This window comes from Haemorhous mexicanus, chromosome 5 (genome assembly GCF_027477595.1).
Source record: "Haemorhous mexicanus isolate bHaeMex1 chromosome 5, bHaeMex1.pri, whole genome shotgun sequence".
Taxonomy (NCBI): domain Eukaryota; kingdom Metazoa; phylum Chordata; class Aves; order Passeriformes; family Fringillidae; genus Haemorhous; species Haemorhous mexicanus.
Window position 1 is genome coordinate 60,489,396 of NC_082345.1, and position 23,816 is coordinate 60,513,211.

General features: G+C 36.1%; 1 protein-coding gene across 2 annotated transcripts in view; it reads right to left on the reverse strand.

The window, feature by feature from the left end:
• The window catches only part of TBC1D22A (TBC1 domain family member 22A), a 140,596-nt gene that overhangs the window by 111,153 nt on the left and 5,627 nt on the right, over positions 1-23,816 (reverse strand). For both annotated transcript variants that reach the window (XM_059847286.1, XM_059847287.1), the window contains exons 5-7: positions 8,123-8,193; positions 3,889-4,017; positions 2,683-2,745 (exon numbers count right to left, since the gene is read on the reverse strand). In XM_059847286.1, coding sequence (XP_059703269.1) covers positions 2,683-2,745; positions 3,889-4,017; positions 8,123-8,193 — 263 coding nt within the window. The remainder of the gene's footprint in view (positions 1-2,682; positions 2,746-3,888; positions 4,018-8,122; positions 8,194-23,816) is intronic.

A 23,816-nucleotide genomic window follows, 5' to 3' on the forward strand; every position in this document is an offset into this window, starting at 1 on the left:
TCTGAATCAATAAAAATGAGCACTGAAAACCTGAACAGCAGGCTGATTTAAGTTTCTATACAACACTCAGGACTGTATTCAAATAGGACTCATTAAAAAGGTCACTTTCCCAAAAGGAACCCATCTTGATTTCCAAACCAGCAACAAAATCTGGAATTATTTTTCTACTGTGAACCAGTACATCTCATGAGATGTCATTACCAATCTATTATTCTCTTTTGAATTTGACTCTCATTCGTAATTACAGCAAGAATTATATTCATATACATAAAGAAAAGAATCCATCAGCTTAAATGAAGGTTTGAATTACTTGTGGGTTTTCCCACCTCAGAGGAACTTCAAAACCTCCAAAGCCTTAATTCAAAAGCTTTTGAAAATTTGATTTTTGTTTTCTAAGTAGAGGAGGGAAAGGGAAAAAAAAAGTGAAGCAGGACAAAATTTGAACTATTTTAAATAGTGCAGTTTTCTTGAAATTATTATGTATAATATGCAAGCATAGATAGGAAGTACACAGCCATGTGCTTTCCATTTCAACAAAATACAGGTAAAGTAAGAAAAGATAATAAATCAGACCAGTTCATTAGCTAATCAAATTTATTACAACTAAATAATAAGTAGTCTTTAAAATAACTTGACCACACTATATGAAAGAGCACCTCCCACTCTTCTGTTCTCCTTTTTCAGGTACACTATTAAGTCACTTTTAGTCCTTTAAATCCTTGCTCCAACACTACCTTCTCCTCACTCAGGATCCATTCAACTCCCATAAAAAATAAACACTTTAAACTGATTTTAAAAGGAACACATAATAACTAGTTATTTCAGCACATCAGATTCAAAATACCTTTCACTAAACTGCAACATTTTATTTCAGAAACCAAACTCTGAGATCAGATAAGAAATTAAAACAGCCTTATTAACTCTAATTAAAAGTTCTTTGGCAACAGAGACTGATACCACCAGGAACAGTAAAAATATTGGAATAGCAGCAATTGAAAATTTAAGTCAGGCGACTGTGAGGTTTACACATGTGCTGTCTTTCTGAAGCTTTAACCAGTGCTTTTGTCCAGTTCCATCAACTACAGTCTCCTTATCTCATTCTATGGAAGATTCTTCCCAGTAGTGGTATCATCACTCTAAACCTTTGCAGCATCAGAAGTACGTACAAAACTCACCATAATAACCACAACAACAATGGTTTTGCACATAGTGTCATCCTTTAAAACCTGTCTTTGACATTTACTCTGATTGCCCTCTCCTCTTTATAGCCCTTGCAATCTCCCCTTAAAAAGGTGGCAGTGACTGTTGCTCACCAGAGACCAGCACTAATCTTCTCTCTCTCTTGAAGAATCAGCTCTGGGAACAACAAACCCTATCTGCAAGAGCCCTTGGGAGAAGGCAAGGATCTCTGTGGGGCTGAGGGATTTGGTGGTGCTATGGCAGGTCTCCAGAAACTCAGAAAGCAAGAGAAAGAAACACTGGAGAAACTGGGTGGTATGACCCTTTCAGCATGTTTTTTACAATGGCATTAAGCAAGCAGAGTTTGGTTAAGATCACAGAGAAAGAGGAAAAGACACATGCAAGCCCATTCTCTCAGTAGCCCACTGATCTAATTAACTTCTTTAATAGTTTATTTCTTAGCAGTATCGCTTTTTTCTTGTCCCTTGATTGTACTTATACTACTCCTCAATTCATCCCTAGAATAGCCTAGGTAAAACACCACCGTGAAGAAAGCAGGGGGAAAGCCCTATATTTATAGGTTTTTCTTTTGAAACACTGTACTAGGCCATTTCTTCAAACCAATTCTCCAATGTGTGGGAGAGCAATGCCATTAAACAAATAATTGGAACAATGGAAAACCAAATGAAAGCTAGTTCTGCATTAAAGTTCTCACAATGAACTACCAGACTATGTTTTATTTAGATTTATAATTGTATGAACAGAAGCTTCATGGCACTACATTTGAAGGTCTAACCAGAACCATTAGAAAGGAGAGTAAGTTGAAGAATTAAACTAAATAATTGAAAAAGGTTAATCCACACCATCAATGCCATTTATGACCTATACACTTCAAAATGAAAAGTCCCCATGAGATTCAATTCCCCAACGATTTGATTAATATATTTACCATTAAACACATTTAATCACATTATTATATATTTACATTAATTATATAGTTGTAACAGTAGTAAAACAATTTAAATAGTGTACTCAACACACAAAACTTACAAGGATGCAAAATCAGATAAGGCATTCAAACCAGTCATGCTACAAATTCAAAAAGGAGAATTTCCCAAGTGGAACACTCTAAGAACTTCCAGACCTTAAATAATTTTGACAAATACATGAAACCACAGGACTATGCTCTGGATTACTTAAGAAGACTATTAACAAAATATATAAAAAGGAAAAAAAGGGGGAAAAAAAACCCTCAAGGGCACAACAACACAATAAAAACTGACAGATTCAATACAGGAAATTAATGAGGTGCCTTTGCTTTTATTACTCACACGTACACTGCTATTCTTAACCTATACTTATATGTCCTAATTTTTTTATTTCTTTAAGCTTGTTCTGAAGTCAAAATAGCAAGTGTAATCAAACTGATTATTAATCAAACTGTGGTATCAGATTCATTAATAAAATGTTTCCTCCAACAAAAAGAAAATATATTATTCTTACCTCTGTTACTTTGGGCTGAAGTCTTAAAACTTCAGGACTCATGCGTGGTATATCTATGTGGATCTAATTAGACAAAGAAGAATACTGTAAAAGGAACCAACAGCACATGATACTTAAATAATTCTAAGCAACATGATAGTTAAAATAATTCTATTGGTTTACACTATTAGTTGTAATTCCATTGTATCATTACTTTTGGGACAACATGGATTTTTACTGTATTTCAAAACATACAGCCAAATCTTTAAGTTAATATTTCAATGAAGCAAAATTTAAAAACACATATATTTGTATTCACATTCTAGAATCCTTACATCACATTTTAATTATTTGCAAATTACAATCATATTGGCAATACTCATTACCTTAGGGTAATTATGAGTAAACACATACTACTACTTCTGTGAAGGCACATTCAACTGCCACTATCATAGAGTCATTTAGGATGGAAAAGACCTGTAAGATCCTCAAGTCCAAAGGTGAAAGAAGAGTTTAGCACCTATTTTACTGTATCTGACAATCAAGAAGAGAGCACAAAAATACCAGTATTCCTTAAGGTTTTTATTCCAAACTTCACAAAGAACTTTAATGCAACAGAGTGCTCAAGTGATGATTCTGTCTTCTATTCACAACATTTATGTTAGTGATGCTACATACTTCTTGCTACTTAAGATTAGTCTTGAAGCTGAAAGACCTTAGATTCTTCTGTCCCAAGGAAGGCTGAAGTATCATTGCTCATTGTTACAAACTACTCATTTCAATACAAAACTTCAAGAAAAGTTATCTGCTTATCTGGGTGAGTTTGAAAGTTTGACACCCCTGTGTTTATTGCACATCACATACAGTTTCAACCTCTTATGCAGAAGTTTGCAGCCAGTAAGAAACAGTCACTGTTGTACTTTCCCTGTCCATCTTCACTTATTTGAAAGAGGGTTTGAGCAGGAGATGAAAGATTTGAAAATACAACTATTTTTAAACAGAAAACCATGGCAACACAAATGCTAACATTAAAAGAAATCCACTATTTTGAATTTCAGATGAAAACTACTTCATATTTTTCTTCTAAAATTTAGGAAAATTATTAGAGGGCTGTCTATCTGATAAGATTAAAGAAAAAGAGAAAAACAGCAGCAAAGTTCAAAAATAATCTTTAAGTCCTTTAGCAAGTGTTCTGTAGATAAAAGTCAATTCAATCAGGTGTTCTACCTGTCTGTAGGTATCTTGATGGTTTTCATCATTTCTGGAATCATAGTATTGTTCAACAAATGCAAAATACTCTTTGCGTTTTCTTTGTAAAGTGCTTTCTCTTCGGTCCACATTTGCAGGAAGATAGCCCTGAAAAAGCAGTGAAATTATAAAGATATTATTCTTTGACTAACAAAAAGCACTGCTGACATTTGATTACAAGTGACAGGAGATCTAGTAAACTGACACAGTGCCATGTACTCACACACAAATCTAAATAATCCTTTACTAAACTATTTTTTCTAATCCCTCCAACTCATATAAAAGTTCAGATACAAACATCTTATAAAAACAGCTGTTTCTTTCTTTGCCTTTTCTTTTTTTTTCTCCAAAATGCAATTTCTCATCAAAAATACTAAGATGGTATTGATTTTTGAGGAGAAAAGCTTAGACAAATAAATTTAGGTAACTTTAATAACATGCAAGTTCCTTAATTTCTATGTGGACAGTATTGAAGCAATTTTATTAATTTTTAAACACTGTGTATTAACTCAATTGCCTTTAAGTAGGAATTATATACATTAGCAAGGGAGGCCTAGATTCAATATTAGGAAAAACTTCTTTATGGAAAGGATTATCAAGCACTGGAACAGGCTGCCTGAGGAAGTGGCTGAGTCACCATCCCTGGAGGTAGTTAAAAGACATGCAGATGTGGCCCCTAGGGACATGGTTCAGTGGTGAACTTGGCAGTGCTGAGCTTATGGTTGGACTACACAACCTTAAAGGTCCTTTCCAACCTATACAATTCCATGCTACTATATTAAAAGCATTAAAAATGTTATTCCTGTACACTTTAATTACTTCATTTATAATGACAGGAGAATAAGTATACAAGCCATATTACATTTCAGATACCTTAAGAAGTACTTTCTTTGGCAAAATGAGTTCCTTTAAGATGCACAGACCTGTGTTTGGTTCCAAGTACTTTAAACCTCACCAGCTTCACTTTTTCCTAAAGACTTTGTCTGACGTTTAATATCCTATCCCAGTGATTTGTGTTAAATATTGAATTTATTCAATAATTTCATTGAATAAAATTTATTTATTCTCAACAGTAGTGGTTTCTTCCCTGTAGGAATCTTAGCTGGTTGCTTTAGAAAAGAATTCATTTTTAAAATCAAATGTGATTGTTTGAGGCACACCAATACTTTCTCAGCAAGTCTTTTTGCCATTCTTCAGTTTCAAAGACTGAACTAATCTTTCATTCAACATGTCGTGTTTCCTGTTCACTTTACAAATTAGGTTTTATTTTCAGAAGTTGGGAAGGCTTGCAATGTATCAGCAGCGAATAAATTGGTGGAAAGTTTAATCCGTTTAGTCATTAATTTCCTCCAAAGGCTTTTGCAGACATATCTTTGGTTTTGTTATTCAAAAGAGGAAAGAGCCTGTATAGTTCTTCTTGCTGTTTAGGTACAGTGTGCTTAACATTTTTGCTATATTTTAAAAATAAATCATGCCTTTTTTTTATATGTATGTTGTTACCAGTGGACATGCATAACATCAACAGAGTATTATACTGAAAAACTGTCTTCATCAAAATACTTGTTAACATTATTAACAAGCTGACTATGTAACAAATAACCCATCAATTTCTGAAATCATATTTTTAGAATTCAAATTTCTATGCTGGTTTTACAAACAAGACAATCATCATCTGCCTCAGATACCACCAAGTATACTCCATTCCCTGAGAAAAAAATTGAGTTCGGGCTTTTTAAATAAGACTTTTGAATGATTTTGAAACAAACATATACTAAAACCATAACTATACTTTAGTTTCTTCAGTTTTCTGGTTGTTTTTTTGGTATTGCAACACATCTTTAATCAAAATATCACTTGATTTTTAGGAACATGTATTTCCCCAGGAGCTCTTGGTGACTGTATAGAATCATAAAATGGTTTGTGTTGGAAAGGACCTTAAAGATCATCTAGCTCCAACCACCCTCCCACTAGACCAGGTTGTTCAGAGCTCCATCCAACCTGGCTTTAAACACTCCCTGGATTATCATAATTAGTCCCCCCTACCTGGGACATTAACAGTAGGTCACTATTAGGTTACCACCAGAAAAGCATGGTGGAGCTTATGACCAAAAAAACTGAAAGCACTTTTCTTTCCCACTTGGGAAAGAAGATGAAAGATAATGCTGACTTACAGTATAGAAAAGTAGTGATTACTAAAAGACTTGTCTTTGAGTTTCCAAAACATACTAAATGAGGACCACATAATACATAAGAAATCACAGCAGGACTTACTTAAGAAAAGCTAAGAATTTTCAATATATTGCTATTTGGAGGTAGAAAAAAAACAAACAAACAAACAAAAAAAGCCAGTTTCATAAGTCTCCTACACACAAAAACAAAAAAATCCACTTAATTGCTAAAGTACAAAAAAAGTAATCTGAAAGCAGTTTTTTGCAGAGATATGGCAAGATGAAGTTGCAAATTGAACTAAAACAGATTATGGAATTGCTAAAGCAACAGAACAAGAGAACTCTACACTTAGGCATTTTTCTAGACCAGGAATACTAAATTAAAATCAACTTCTGGATTTAAGTTAAAGCTCCTGGAAAGCCTATGCTCTTACAAGAAAGCAAGAGGAGTCAGCTCATATTATATTTTTATAGTTTGCATAATTCCAACTCTCTAAACCCCAGCGTCAGTCTTCTGATTCAGAACTTAAAATGCTTATGCTTTAGCTTACTACATTTCAAAGCCAACTTTGAGTTAGCCATAATTTTTCTAACTTTTAGGATTTTAAAACAGACATCCTAAACTTCAAGAGAAAAAAATGCCTTTTTTACAACCAAAATCACATATAGCTTTGGAAACAGAAGTAAAATAAATTGTAAGCTCCATGTTTAATTTCAATTACAGCAGGATATTTGAATATCCACTATTAAACTGCATCTGCATTTAGCATTAGAAGGAACTAAGCTGCAAATTTAGTAGAACTCATCAACAAGAAAGACTCTTTCAGTCACTGGAAATCAGTGTCAATCTGAAGTAAATACTTTGCATTCCCTACAGAATTATTCTATAAAAAGCAAAGCTATTTAAGTCTACTCTCTGAGAAATTGGATAGTGCTAAACTAGCGTGTGTGTATAATTCAGAATTTTAAACAGTTCTTAAATGCACAAAGATTTGCCGAGAATGTGTCTTTCACAGCCTCTGGAGAGCAGACATCACGAGAATTCTGCTTCTTTTTTATACAAATAGCCTCATAAACTTTCTCCCAACCACAGGCAGACAAACAACAGCTAAAATGCTTAACCAGTTGTCATCACAAGCATTATAGCTGAAAAGACAGACATGAAAAATACCTCTATGAAGAACTACATTTTTGCAGAAGAACATTTTTAAACATTGTGCAAACAGCAAGATGAAAAAAAAATACTATTCTGTAACACCAAACCCAGTGAATCACATATTTCCACAAGCTTCTCCCACATGCCCAACTGAAACACCTCCATGGTACTTCAGCCAACCTACTCCCAAGCTACAGCCATTGCAATATCCTCTGGCCATAAGGAAAAGATCAGAGTGCTCAGCCAGCCAAAAACTCACACCACAAAAAAGTGATTAGCTTTTTAATGAGGTAGTCTCTGAACTGCCTCACAGGTCTGACATCAGGAGAGCCAATGCCACAACTCAATTGACACAGTGGTTCGGAGTTGTTCATCTTAAAGCACTATAGAAGAATAAGCCAAAAAACCTATAGATGCTATCACTGCTTTTCCTCACTACAGTGTTAATCCTTCCTTGCAGTTATTTTTACGTCAAGTCAGAATGAAGCCCTTCGTAGGATGTTGATAGTCTTTGCTTTTCCTACTATGTGTCTACTTTCAAGGAAACTGTTAAGAATGTACTTGTCTTTGAACTCTCCACCCTTCCATTAAAACTGGTTGAAAGAAGCCACTGTCACCATAAGCCCTTCTTTCACAGAAAGCCAGGCTGAAAAATAAAGATATACAGCTGGCATGATTTACTACTGGTTCTCATCCCCCTCCTTTCAATTTGATAGATTAATCCTGAAAGTGAGTAAAAGAACATAACTTCCATTACAATTCAGCACAAGACACGTTTCCAACCATCACTGATGGATTACAATTCATGCAAAATCATTTGCAACACTTGAAAAAGCTATTAGTACTAAATGCAGAGGAAGAATAAAATAAAAAAAAAAAGATAACTTACTGAAAGAAGCTTCCATGCAATTGGACGAACCCGTTTGGGAATGCCAGACCAACTCAATTTTCGCAATTCATCTATTAAAACACAATGGTTTCATGAGAAGCGAGGAAATTACTACCAATTTACATACACAGACACATTCAAATTAGCATGAAGGCGCTCACAACAATGGTCTTCTTAGAAAATCCAGTGATTACAGAAATATAGGGCAATCCAAATGAATTAATAAAATACTGGATAATTGCTATCCATAGGGACACCGATGGTGTTAGGTACTGAGTGTGATAAGGTAACTCTCTGGAGTATTTCTCAGCATTACTGTTTGGTATACAGGCCTTATACTGTCACAGTTGGCAACTTACTACATAAATGTATTATTCTTCCAAGCATTTTTGAGATACATTTGAAAGGAATACAGTGTATCAAAGCAGGTAAAGCAGTTGTGATATTAATAAAGTCTACACAAAATAAGGAGCAGCAGCATATGCTTTCAAAAACATTAAGAAGTTTGCAGTACTTCTGCACACTAAATATGCATGGAAGGAGGAAGCATGAAAGCATGTTTATACACATAACCCCAAGAAATTTCACAGTTCGCAATAAATTTCCCCCTTATTCTTCCTCTCAAGGAGTTGAGAGGCATTGGAAGAATAAAAAAATGACCAAAGGATCAGTAACATTAGAAAAATATGACACTACTAGAGTTCAGTGTCCAAAGAAACAATGAAAGCAGAACTTGTACAGACAATAAGCACAAATTAAGAGATAAATTCAAGAAGTCACAGGCTGGCACAACAAATACACTTTATTATGAGTATGCTGTCACAGCAAACACAAGGATTCAATAAGAAAAGGTGCAATAAGCAACTGAAAGAAGTTTAATTTATTGTCATACTCCAGTTGTGATCATCACATGCAAGCTGCCCAACACGAACCCCAGACAGCAGCTGGTCACATCCCTTAAACTTGTTTCCCATTTTTTGCTCTTCTTTTCCTGGCACTCTTCTATATCCTTTTCTCTGCCCCATTTAACAAACCACTGCAATTATTTCTTCCCTTCATGGTCCCAGTTTTGCTACTGCTATACCTAAATATGGCATTTCTGAAATGATTATCAGGCACTGTTGGTCTTGTAACACTGCACTTCCCTAAGTGATCTCTCAGTGCTTCTCTCCATACAATGGCACTGTTTGGGCACCTCTCACACTATTCCCCCTTGACTACTTGTGAAATCCAGGCATACCATAGGGTGCCATCTACAATTTGTGTCAGCTTCTCACACTGTGGTTTGTTACATACAACATTTTCTCATATCACCTACAGTAGTTCTCTACACCCCAGGGAGTTTGCTCAGCCTCCAAGCAGCTTTAGTATTGGCTTGGAGCCTCTACCACTTCTGCAATCCCACCCATGATCTGATTCCAAGTAAATCCCCACCATACCAAGCGCTACAGCATAAGTAGCAATATTACTTACTAATATTCTTCTAAAAGCCAGAAAGGCAGGAACTGGTCAGAAGATGTAAAGGCAAAATAAACATATAATATGAACCAGAGTAGAAAAACAGTATTTTGTGTCATTTATGAACAAAAACAATAAAAAAGAGATAATATCTGTCTTAACTAAACAATCTATAAAATTACATATGTATTTCCCTTCCACCCCAAAGCATAGCAGTTAGCTCCAGTTGTTTTAATACCAATGAAAGCCCCAAGTCTTCAAAAGCAAAAACTCCAACTGTGCATATTCCTGCTCTACTCGTCCTTGCACAGTATTTATGAACAAATATGCTTTACTGAGGCTAATCTATTTGTGTCCAGGCTGAATGAAAACTAATCTTGTGCATTAGTTTATTACTTCCTTAACATTTTGCTCAAGTTTCAAGTTTTGGCTACCTTTATGCACAATCATACCCTTTACAAACTATGTAATTAGTATATGAAGAAAATAGAAAATAAATTGTAACTCAGCAACTACTTTTATTATTTTCTAGTAACACAGTTGTCCATTCTCAACTCTATTCCCACCGAACCCACTCTAATCTTTCACCTTTCCATATTTTTGCTCCGACCTTAACTCACCTCACTAGGAATCCATGCCCAAACATGGGTACCAACCTCTGAAAACAGCACTCGTAAAGTAAGAAAAAGTATAAAAAGGGAAAATATGCAGATCTACTGTCACAATCAGAAATGTGAAGCATATGATTAATTGAGTGACAGATCATTCCAAATCACCCAGTACAAAAATTCCACTTACTTCTAAGTAACTCTTAAGGCCAAAGATAGGAAATACACAAGCAAATTGGAACACAGCTTATTTTCCCTCCCTCCCCTCCTGATCCTACTCTGCAATTAACATACATTTCCTTTAATTAGAGATAGCTTGGGCTATCACATAATTCCAAACAGTATCACACACTATGGCAGTGCGTTCAAAAGGACTGTTCTTTCTGGAAGGAAATCTCAGCACTGGTCATGGAAGTGAAAACCAGGGAAGTGAAAAAATGGGGGTTTTTTTACAACGTAACACTTATTTGAAACAGATTCTCTATTTACCCATCATGTAGGATTTGGGAGTGAATACGTCTCTACATTCTTCCATGCTGAGCACAAATAATCATTTATGTTGCTTTGCCACCGCCTTATCCTCTCTGGGAGCCCTTTTTACACCTAGATTGTCTGCTGGGCCTACAAAATCTTCAGCAATGTTCCTTCTCCCAATGTATCTGAGAAAAACTATTTAAAGCTAGTTTTTATATGTTTCTAAGTTATTTCTCAAACTCTCTTTTAGAAATGCTTCCATTCATTTGGCCTGATAGGATTCATATTCTGCTCTGCTCTCCTTATCTGACACAGAACTTTACCTTTTGGATTGTATTTAATAGCCTTCTATTGTATTTAATAACCTCCTCTGCTGTGTTGTCATGCCATCCTTCTCAACTTTCTCAAGGCTTTTGTTTCTGGTTTTGCTTTCATAAGTGGTACAGTAATTGCTTTCAGAACAGAGGACTGTTAGACAGATGACTGCACAACTGAGAGTTAAGTCAATTCCATTACAAACCATTAGCCCTGGGCATGTGACAGTTCTATTTTTTCACACTGACTGCTGTCCTATATCACAGTCTTCCAAAATTTCAGGATCCCAGACTAATCAAAAAAAAAACATACAGAATTCTGGCCCTAACTTTCCATTACAGTGAGCTCAACTACTATTTTGCCAGTGACAAAGAGCACACAGTAAAACTCAAAGGGGCTATGCAAGAATTCTTATCAGATGTAGTAGCAAACTCCAAAAGCACACAGTCTTACCCTTGCATGACACTACTGCTAAAGCATCAAATTACATTATGCTTTCCTCTGATGGTTCATCACCAAAACAAGAGGAAAGAAAACAAAGGACCCTGCCCTTTCCAAGAGCAATTACAACAGCAGGATCAAGGTTGCTCCTGGAAGATTTAGTCTAACCCTACTATAACATAAAACAAAAGTGCTTCTGGTGATGAGGAAAGAAAATTGAAGCATATACACAAGAGTACCATTTTAGGTAATCTTGCCAGTGAAGCTAAATTCTAATACTGCTGTTAAAATACATTAATTACATTCTATTAGTCACAATTTAATTTTACAACAAGTGTCTCTATTACAGTCTTTAAGATGGGCTTTATTCTTACAAATGGCTCAACTGGTGAGTTCCTAAAAATCAAACAACTACATGTAATTGAAATACTCACATTCCAGTTCTCAGGTTACCTTGAGACACTAGAGACCTAAATTTTTTTAAAAAGAGGACCCTGGAGACTACTGACTGGTCAGCCTCACTTTTGTGCCTGGGAAGATTATGGAACAGAACACGTTCCTAGAAGCTTTGTGAAGGCACATGCAGGACAGTGATGTGATTTGAGAAAGCCAGCATAGCTGACCAGAACAGCCTAAGCAGCATTTTGGACTTCTACAATGGGGTGACTAATCAGTGGACAAGGAAAGGCTTTACAGGCGTCATCTATTTAGACCTCTGTAAAGCCTTTGACATAGTCCCCCAGAAAATCCTTCTTTATACTGGAGACAGAAGTGGATTTGATGGGCAGACTCTTTGGTGAATGAAGAATTGCTTGAATGAGCACATGCAGGGAGTAATGTGGCTCCATGTTGAGATGGAGATCAATGATGAGCAGTGCTCCTCAGGAGGTCATACTGAGCCCAGTGTCATTCCGTGTTGGTGACAGATGCTGTGGGATCAAGTATACACTCAGCAAATTTGCAGATGACATCGAGCTGAGTCGGGTGGTTGACACACCTGAGAGCTGGGATGCCATTCAGAGGGACTTGGACAACTTGAAGTGGGATCATGGAAATGTTATCAGGTTTAACAAGAACAAGTGAAAGGTCCTGCACCTGGGTTGGGGCAACCAACCAGCACCAATGCAGGCCAGGGGATGGAGGGATTAGGGCAATAAACATGAGAGAAGGACTGGCAGGTACTGGTGGACAAGAGGCTGGACAGGTGAAAAAGCCAAACATGCCCTGGGCAGAATGGCCAGCAGGTCAAGGGAGGTAATTCTGCCCTCTCTACTCTTGTCGCAGTGAGGGAGGCTCGGTGACAGCTCAATATGAGAATCAACAAGCTTCATTTATTGATTAGAGCATCAGACATTTAAGCACAACATGCAATAAGCTCATGCATATTCTGTTAGCTAAACAGTCTATTGGTTATTCTTACTTTGTCATTCTTTACAACTTACATCTTCTTTTTCTCATGCTCTGCTCTCGGCTACATTATCTTGCTATTAGACTACAGCTATACTCAATGCCACTGCGGCCTTGCAGGTGCAGGGACTCAGATTAGCTGCGTTCAGTACTTTTCTAATTCTCAGCTATCTAGAGCATGTCTACGTGGCTTTTGCCATGTAACTATCATCCCTCCACATACTCTCTACTATATTTTGGTGAGACTTCCAGGTGGGCATGGAGTACTGCATCCAGCTCTAGAGTTCTCAGTAAGAGAAAGACATGGACCTTTTGGAATGAGTCCAAAGGGCCATGAAGATGATCAAGGGGCTGTAATGCTACACAGATTTTTGGGGTTTATACATTTTCCATGTATTTGTAACTCTGTAGACTACTATTATATAGTTACATAGCTCCTAACTAACCACAGTACTTTTCCGACCCCATTACCTACATGTTAGAACAATAAGCTAACCTTCCTGGAATCTTATTTAGTCTTCCCTCTATAGTGTGAATCACTGTTTTTTCACTATATATCATATATATATAATAAGCCCACAATAAATGTGGGGTTATAAGCTAGGGGCAACTTCAATGAGGGGCAGAACCAAAATGGGAGATTACTTAATTAACTGTTCTTCTAATTGGATGATTTCTGTTAAGCATGCTATTTGTTAAACTAACAAAATTGTCACACTGTATTACATGTGCATCTTGCTGTATTTGCACCATGGAGAACTTTCACTAAAGGAAACTGTTTGGCTTGTGGCATCAGGCAGCAGCTGGACCACCTCTCCTATAAAGACAGGCTGAGAGTTGGAGCTGTTCAGCCTGGAAAAGAGAAGGCTCTGGGCAGCATTGCTGTGGCCTTTCAATCCTTAGAGGGAGCTCATAATAAAAATGGGGACAGCATTTCTGTCAGAGTCTGTTTTGATATGACAAGGGGTAATGGTTTTAATTTGAAAGACAGTGGCTTCAGACTAGATGTAAGGAAGAAATTTTTTTACAGTGAAGATGGTGAAACACTGGAACAGGTTGCCCAGAGGAGTTGTGAATGTCCCATCTCAAGGGTGACAGTCTTGGACTAACCTGATCTAGTTGAGTATGTCCCTGCTAATTGCAAGGTTGTTGAACTAGATGGCTTAAGGGTCCCTTCCAACATGAACTATTTTATGAACTTAGTATTTTAATTAATTATTAAACTATTTGTCATTGGCTGAAATGTTACATCCTCCCTAGTCAAAGCATGACTTCAATGAATTGTCATTAGAGCAACTCCTCCCCCTTGTAGATTTCCCAAGGAATTAGACGTTCTAGTTTTGAGTCACCAAGTATGTTCCCAAGCACAGATTTTCTGCAAGAGTTTTAATAGCACCTACAAATCAGGCACACATTTTCAATCAAGATAGTACTGCAAAAATATTCTTGTTTCAATACAATTAATATTTTCCTAAACTTCCAGAACAATTATTTTGAAAATGAGCACTTGTAAACATTACAATTACAGACACAATAAATTGTTAAAAATGTGAACAAGGAACCAGCTGAAATTAGGCAGATCCAAAAACAGTATCTGTAAAACCCTGTCTGTAAATTCTGTCCCAAACTAAAAGTATACTTTCTGAGGAAAGAGATTAAACCCCAATTGTTAGTCTGTTTTTCAGCTGCCTCATTATTTGACATAATTCTGTGACCAATGGTATGAAAGAATTTATAAATCCCCATAGATTTTAGACAAAAAGTATCTCAATTTGCTCACACTAGCCAACTCTCATTTCTGCTTAGGAGACAGTAGTTACTTTTCACAGAAATGTTGCTTTAGGATATTTTATTATGAAGGTATAATATGGTATGAAAATGCTTCAAATTAATATGATTAATTTAGGAAAAAATTTGTTTTATCTGGCTTACTACAATACATTTACAGATACATTCCCTCTCTCTGAGGAAGAAAAAGTTTAAAGCATTTGCTCTAACAGAAATCTTAGGACTATCCTTTTACTGCATTTAGATTTAAAGACTTCTCAGATTCCATAAATATTTCATGGGGAATTTTACAAAGAAAACATGCCATTAGTTTGCCAGCTTTTAACTGTACAAGCAATTACTTGTAGGAGTTATTACCTACCACACCTAAAACACATGAGGGCAAACAACCAAGTCGACAAGAATTCTTCTTGGAACTACAAGCTAATCATTCTACCCATTACAAATATATAAAAAAATAAGAAATATTAAAGGAATTCAAAATTTCTCTGGATGTATTATTCATTTTTGATACAGCTGTTATTTCATTGAGATTACTATAAATGGCTACATGAAGTCATGGCCTGCATGAGCAACTCCATGATAGATACAATAAACTAGATTTACATGTTTGATGTTCCTACAACATAAATTCCTTGGATATTTTACCTATACAAAGCTGGAAAATTCTTTCAAAAGCAGAGATGCACAGAACTACAGCTCCCCCAACAGCATGTTATAATACAGGCAGTACATATAGAAAATAACTTGAATACAGGGCTTGTTATTACTATGGCAACCACAGCAACCGGTTTTCAAAATGAATAATAGCTCTGTTAGGCACTTCATTAATTTTTTTTTTTTTTAATCAAACACTGCCCTTAATCTTCTCTATGGAACAAAGAGTTATTCTGAATGCTGCAGAAACAGGAAATCAAGTCCAATCCACCTTTGTAAATACAGGGTAAGATCCTTTTCAGAGCCTTTGCTAGAAAAGAGTAGGAAAGTACATCTTGTCCGCTACTTCACATAAAAAAACAGAAGCAGAAGCAGATGAGGTTGGTGTTACAAGGTACAAGAAAGAAAGGGATTAGGAAAACTAAGGCAAAAAGATTATTGAAATTCCTAAGACCTGCAACATGTGAAGCCAGTGATGGAAATGATAAGTAATGGAGAACAACTGTGGCAGCAGCAGATGTTTTTCATAGTTCTCCCAAAACATCCAATTTCTGTGCATCATCAACTGTTTTTATTTTTATATTAATGAAACTGAAACAGTTTCAAACTTTTTAGAAGTTAGATGTACAACTAAAGGAAAACCTTTCATACCCTATTCTGAATGTTAAAAAAAAAAAAAAAGCAGCTCCTAATGATTTAATTATGAGTCTTTACTTCACTGGAAGTATTACTTAGTTTAGCTTTACATTAGGTTCTACTATATCAAACTCCTGTAAAAGGCTAGCCCTTAACCTCTAATCCATGTAGGTTTTTCTCAGTTAACTGCAAACATACATCACATCCAGAGCAATTGTCCATTGTGGCTAAAGCACACATGAGGGCAAACCTAACCAATAATCTGCAACAGCAAGGCAGCATAACACAGACATACACAGTGAAACTTGCTCCACTGTGTTTACCATCCCAGACAAGTTTTATGTACTTCTTCCAGTTCTGGGCATGCTACTAATGAAGTAACAATGACTTATGTTTCAACATAATTAATAGTGAAAGAGATGCTGGCAAGAAAACCTAAAGAATTAATTATACTTCCTTGAGCCTTCATAAACGGATTTACAAGCTGTATGTGCCACTCATTACAACACGTACATTGCTAATCTTGATGTTCAAGAGCTTCAGGACACAGAGCACACAGAGCAGGTTCAGAGTTCTCAGCAGTCTTGTTGGTGACATTCCTGGTAAGCCCCTCCCATGCCACAAAGTATGCAAAACGTCATGGGAAGAGGCAAAGCTGCTCCCTCAGTCTGTGACTTCAAGAGAGAACACTGAACTTCTCACTCCTCTATCTTACTGAATAATATAGGTCACTAAGTTCAGCTTTCATGATGGTCTCAGGTAAGGAATAGAGATGGCACACCAAAAACAAACCAACAAACAAACAGTCATACAAACAAAAAAACTACAAGAACACTTCATCATGTAGTACTTCTCTTTCTCCCAGTTCATCCAGACTAAAATATCCCTCTTCACTGTATTGTTCAGCACATGGCTAAGACTCACAGACTGTTTTTGAACACCTGACCAAAAATCAGTGCAATAATCTCCTAAAAGTTCTGCTAAAACTTTAACGGACACAAAAAACCCTTTGAATTAATCAATCTTGCAATCTGGAGTAGAATGATAACTCTAACTCTTTTCTTTTTTGATGATCAATTAGTTCTAACTACCAAGGCAATTTTTGCGTGTACACAGAAATTTGAATGGTAATTTAGTGGTTTTTTTTTTTTAACAGTAACCCTTTCACATCAGCTGAACTTAGGGATCCCACTGTAATGCTCTACATCCAAATCCACTTGGAAAAAGACATAGTACAGAACTCCACTCTTTGTTAATGGAGCCATATGGGTAACATGGGAGTTTTAAGAACTGTGCTAAGAGCACTCTTTTTTTGAACAGATCAATGGTTTTAACCTGAAATGTTCTCTGTGGACATCCACACAAAAAGAAACAGGTTAGTCTCTAAGCTATTCTGATACTAACAAAAATCACATAGTTCTATTTATAGGCAAGAAGTCCAGAACCGCAGAACTAGGCTCATCTGTGTAGTTTACAACGCCTCTTACCCATTTATTAATTTGAGTCATACTTGAATACCAAAACTCTTGAAAAAAAAAAAAAAAAAAAAAAAGGGAAAGCTTTAGGTTACAGGCTCCTTTTAAGGGAAGGATTATCTTGTTTGTTAATAGGAGCTGCAGCTCTTCAGTCTTACTCTTTTTTCCCCTCAACAAAAACTTAATTCAATGATAGATGGCATTTGAAACACATAAGAGTAAGGAATCTTCCCTCAAGTCAAAATTAACAAATCCTTGTTGAAAGATAACAATACTAATCTACAACTAAACTAGAGCTCTTCTGCAAGCCTTTTGGACTTGCAGAACACAGTCCCCCACAACATCCTTGCCACTAAACTGGAGAGATTTGTTTGAGGGATGGGCTATAAGATACAGACATTCAATCAGTTCCTTATCCAAAGAGTTACAGTCAATAGCTCAGCTCCAAGTGGAAGCCAGTAACAAGTGGGGTGCCACAAAACTCCACATTGGGGCCAACAGAATTTAGTGTCTTCCTCGATGACACTGACAGAGGGACTGAGCCCACACTCAGCAAGCTGGCAGATGACACCAAGCTGTGACCCAGTGGATTTGCTGGAAGGAGCACATCCCATCCACAGAGACTCAGACAGGCTTGAGAGGTGGGCCAAGGCAAACCCCATGAAGTTCTACAAGGGCAAGTGTAAGGTCCTGCACCCAAACTGGAGCAATTGAAAGAATCAGCACAGGTCTGGAACTACTATGTCAATCTACAAACTTGACAAAGGAAGAGAAATGCATCCTGAAGAAACAAACTAAGTCAAAATCTTCTCGAAATTGTTTAAGGAATCTATTCTCATCTAGTTAGAATGAAAAATCATAAATTAATACCTTTACATTGAAATATTCCACCAGAGCAGAAATCAGAATAAATGCTTACTATTAAATGAAAATACAAGTTATGAGACCAAGCCACAGAAAACATGAAGACAAAACACTAACCCTGCAACAAGTAACTAAAAAGGGAACAAATAATGGATATTTGACATTAATTTCTTTCAGAAGACTCTTAATTTTAAAAAAAATGTTTTAAAGTCTACTGGTACAATACTGTCTGGTTAACAGTCTTTTTTTATTAGCTAAATAGGAAAGCATGCTTTGTAGATAAAAAACTAACTAGAACAGAAAAAGAATCAGAGGACACCTTTTGGTGATAATAATTTGAAAAGACAGATATAACTAATGGCACATCACACAAAGCAGCAGTAGGACACATGTTAACTTTATACTATATATCAACAAACTGAAAGAAGAATAGGCACTCACATGATCAACTACAAGTAATTCACAGCTGTAGGGGGCATTAAAATTCTAAATTACATGGATGTACTGGGAGCACAGAGATAAATCACTGTGTAGCTTAGTGTAGATAAATTAATGAAGCTGGGAACAAAATTAATCAAGTTCATTTCAATTAATTCATTTTGTAAAGTTACTGAAACTTTTCAATAGCATCAGTTTGGCAAGCAATTTTATAGGACATAACAGACTGTGGTGACAGAATACTAGATTTATGAGCCATAAGTGAAAGAAAAGGTAATTACTATGTTAGATCAGGTTTAATATATATCTACAATGGATGTGACCATGAATAGGAAAATCCTATTTCAAGTTGCTGCAACAATATCACTGTGATTGGAAAAAGAGACATCTAACATGTTTTCTTTCTGAATTTAATCTCTAGAGAACCACTCTTGAATTCTTTTATTATAGCACAAAGAGACAACCAGCTATTGTTACAAAATAATCTGAGATTACAGCATTTTAACTCCTCTAAAATTATGTAATTAGTTTTTGCCACCATCAGATAAATCAAGAGTTCAGCTAGTCTTTCCAAGTTCTATAAGACTTCACAACATTATCCACTACTTCCACAGCAAAAGACTAGCCAAGAGACAGCACCCAACTCAGCAGTTTGTAGTACTGTCTGAAAAGGTTTCCTTTTTCAGATTTGGTCAAAAGGAGGAAGAAAAATAGATGAGTTTTTTAAAAAGTACAATGAATAGTGCTCCTGAATATGTACAGCAGCTGAAGTACATTTAAGATGGGAATACTTCACAATTTTCATGGGTGCTTTTACAGGGCCTTCTATTATTTTTATCAAGGTAGTATGCTAAAACTTCAACATATTTTATTCACCTTGGGACTCGACATGACTAAGTACGGAAAACAGTGACCCTGACATGCAAAACAATTTTACAACCTAAGAAATTAGTTGGTTTGACTCTGAAATAATATATGTGTTATGTTGCCTAACAGTAGCATTACAATGTTTTGAGGCTTTATTAAATCAAGAGAACACAGCACACCAACTTTACCATTGGTTGTTATTTTACTTAAATAAACATGTTTCTCACATCCAATTACATATCCATTAGCCATATATGTGTAAAAAAACAGAAAAATAGTTGATTTGAAGATAAAGGCATTAAGGAAGCGCTTTAATCAGCTAATTTTTAAATTTATATTAGTAACCCATCATACATCAGCTGCGCTGAAGTTGCAAGTATGCAGTAACTTGCTTGTTGCTTTGTCAAATTTTATCAACATTGTTTACATTGTGTTTGCACAGTAAACAGCTCCCTAAAACATTTTACAAGACTACTAAAAAACTCAAGTTTAACAAAAAAAATTAAACTTTAAACGGAAACCTGATAGACACAGCAGTACTGTTCCTCTAATATATATGAAGTGGTCTGTGAAGGAAAGAAAAATTTCTTCTCAGAAATACTCCCCCCACACTGCTTTGATAAAGTTCTGTTCCCCCCTCTTAAAGCAAGCAACTGTGTTGGGGTCAGTTTGAATAACGAAGCGAACTTCAATCTGAAGCCATGGGAGAAACCTCTGTAAATTAAGCAGGAGCTCCTACCCAATATTCTCCAGTTCTGTTACTCAAATTGTTGCCAGAAAGTTCTACCTTCTCTGTATTGCCGTTAGATAGTTTTTTGCTGCATTGACTGTAATATTCCAAATTGTCCTTTTCTGTTGGATCCTCTGCTTACACCCCACCTTAACCCTCACCCCTTTTAGAAACCTATAAATACTCCTGCAGACCCTGGACCCTGGCTTTTTCTAGTTTGTTCCTTGTATGGTGTACACTGCTTAGTTTGTTGTTTTATCATTATATTAAAGTTACTTTTCAGAGCAACTAGATCAAGCAGTCTCTCTCGTCAAAGTCGCCGGGGCCAGTTCTCAGAGAAGCCACTGGCCAACCGTCCGGGCCAAGACCAGGGGGCTTCACAACTGTTAGCAAAAGTTCTGCAAGCCCACCTTCACTTAGTAATGCAAGGTCCATTACAAGGAAAGACAAGACCTGAAATTCAGTAAGTCTGCTGCAAACTGACTGCAAGTCAAGCATAAACACAGGTTGATTGCACAAAACTACCATGAATTATTCCTGCTGAATAAGCTGGCATGCACTACAGGAATGGGAAGCTATGCAGACAAACAGACCCTAGAGCCTACTCTGCAGCTATCTCCTGAACTCTGCTGTCCTACTAACAGCCCCACTCTGCTTCCTGACCCTGCACCCACACATCTCACTATGATCTAATTGACAAGGGTCACTCCTCAAATCCCTGTCCAACCAAACTGCTTCTTACAATAAGCTCCTTCGACCAGCCCGCATTTCTTGCAGTAACTACCTATTTCCACAAGTTCTAAGTAGCCAGCCTGTGGACCAAACCCAACTCCAAAATCTGTTAGTGGTTTCCAATGACTAAAATAATCTTCACTTCCAAATTTATACACATAATTCATCTTTTTGAGATTTTTGTTGTGAAAGAACACACTCTTTCACACCTCTAGCTGGCGTTTACAACTAAAATTGCATTTTACACTATCTGTATAGGATAATGATTATTCAAGTGTGACTCAAAAGATTTCAAGGTCATTTGCATTACTTTGTATTCATAGTCAATGTTGATTTCCCTGGTTATTTTAAGAGAATACGTGCATGACATGGCTACAGTTCCACAAATTAACTTAATTTTATTTTGCTTTGAAAGGACTTGTTATATAATCTATTTCAGCAAAATGTGAAACTATACCACGAAAACGAACACTACAGAAATACTTTACTTCAGTTTACTTCTACTTCCAAGCAAAACCAAGCCTAATAGTTGCAGAAATGAAGAGAAATATTTACAAAAATGTCCCCATGTCCTTTTAATTTAATTCATTGTGACAAACAAAGCCCAACTATTTGTGGCTCTAAAACAAAACAGACTCACACATACCACATCACCCCCCCCACACACACACAGACAGAATAAGCCATCTGCAACAGAACAGCCACTTATCCCTATATCACTCCCCACAAATTTTAGCTCGGAGCCTATTGCCTAGTTTCTACCTTAGTACATTTCCAGTATTGTTCTGAAGAAAACCGGGGAAAAAAAAAAAAAACAAACAAACAAAAAAAAAAACAAAAAAAAAAACACAAAAACACTCCAACAACAAATTAAAAACTCCACTACAGACAACCTGAAACACTTTCCCGGGCTACTGCTGTCATTATAAATCAAGAATACTTTTTAAACAATCTTCACTGTAGCACAGTGCTAAACCAAACATCTTCCAAAAATCTATACATTAAAAATGCATATAGACATACACACACCAGATTCTGATGAATTGTGCATACAGCAATAAGCATATACATGTTTACATGTGTATATATGTGTACACACACTTTCCCTAACAGATACCAAGAATGCAGTCCAAGCACTACTATCACACATGATCTACTCCTGAAGAGCTTCATGATCATCAAGAACTTGCATGTCATGAATAACAAGTTCATTTCTTTCACTAAAACCATAATGTATTACCTGTAATGTAGATAGATATATGTGCTATTGGACATATTCCAGATACAAAAGTCAAAATATTTGCATCAAAAAAAATCAAAACTGGGTATAAAATTCTATCACATAACTTCAAACTGTACTTATCAGTTTGTACAGCAAGAGAAAGAACAAGCTTCCTATATACAGCTGTAGAAAAGGCATTATTTAGTGGTTTGTACAAGAAATAATATTGGGAGCTTACTAGATATTTTTAACACTTTAATATCAAGGAAGCATACTCATATTTCACTTTCTTACATATATTTCAGTGTGAGATTCATAAAGTTCAATAGCAAAAAAAATATATATAGTTTATTTAAATAGCATTGACTAAGTTCACCACAGACAGGGTGACTGCACTCCTAATAAGACTGGAAATTTTCTTCCAAAATTATTTCCCTTTAATCCATAAATCTGATTTACTAGTAAAGTATTCTAAACTAAATAGACAGCAAAAGTGAAATGGATAGGTTTACACCGAATTCTGTCCTTCCTCTGATTTTGCAACCTTATGTAACAATGATTTCTACTATCACAACATTCTTAAGGTATGAGTTTTCATGTCAGTCACAATCACAAAGGTCATAACATCTGTTAGATCAAGGGCTAAAGAGCTAATAAAAGAGCTAAAAAGCGATATATGATTACCATTTTCAAGTTTATGTAAAATATGTTTTAACACCTCCCTTTATTCACAGTTCATTTCATAAGAATGTCATATAACTCACTGAAATGCTCAGTCTCATGCTGCTATTATAGCTTCCATAATTGTACTTTCCCAGCATCAATCTGACAATAAGACACAGCATGGAAAAAAAAAATAAATAAAAGCTACAGCTTGGACTGTATTATATTGAAGAAGCCTCGTGACAATGACCAGGCAGGAGAGCATCAATTCAAGAACTGCAACTTCTACTTCTTTCTGTAAGTTTCCTGGAGATATCTTCCAGAATGGTCTACCTCAAAGACATTTTCTTTATTCATTATTTTGCCCTCAACTCCTAATCACCAAGTTCTCCAAATGGAGTGTACTAATCCTGCTTCAGATTTTCACTTGGGATACAAAGCCATTTGATTCTGTGATACCCTCTTGGCACTTGTATTGACTATTCAGCAGCTAAAATCCAGTAAACAAAGGGAACAGTCAAGTTATCTGACAATACATTTGTTTTCCCATTGACTTGTTGTCAGCATTCACAGATGAGACACAGAACTACTGTATCAGCCTGTGAACATGAAGAAGGCTCAGAGTAGACAAGCAGTAATACTTACACGTCTCATCATTTTTCACACCTATTTATTTCCAAGCATGAAAATCACACTTGTAAACCAAGCTGCTCCATTTTCAGGCATTAGCAATAAACACAGCTAATTGTACTGTGGGGTTTTTTCTACAGAGATTAGTCTGGTAGGAAGAAATAATGTGAGAAAGAACAAGAACCCATGGAACACCCTACATATATCAGTAGGATGTTTGCAAATCACTTATTAAAAGCAGGAGTACTACAAACTTTCAATTTTATTCTTTCTTTTGTAAGATCAATTT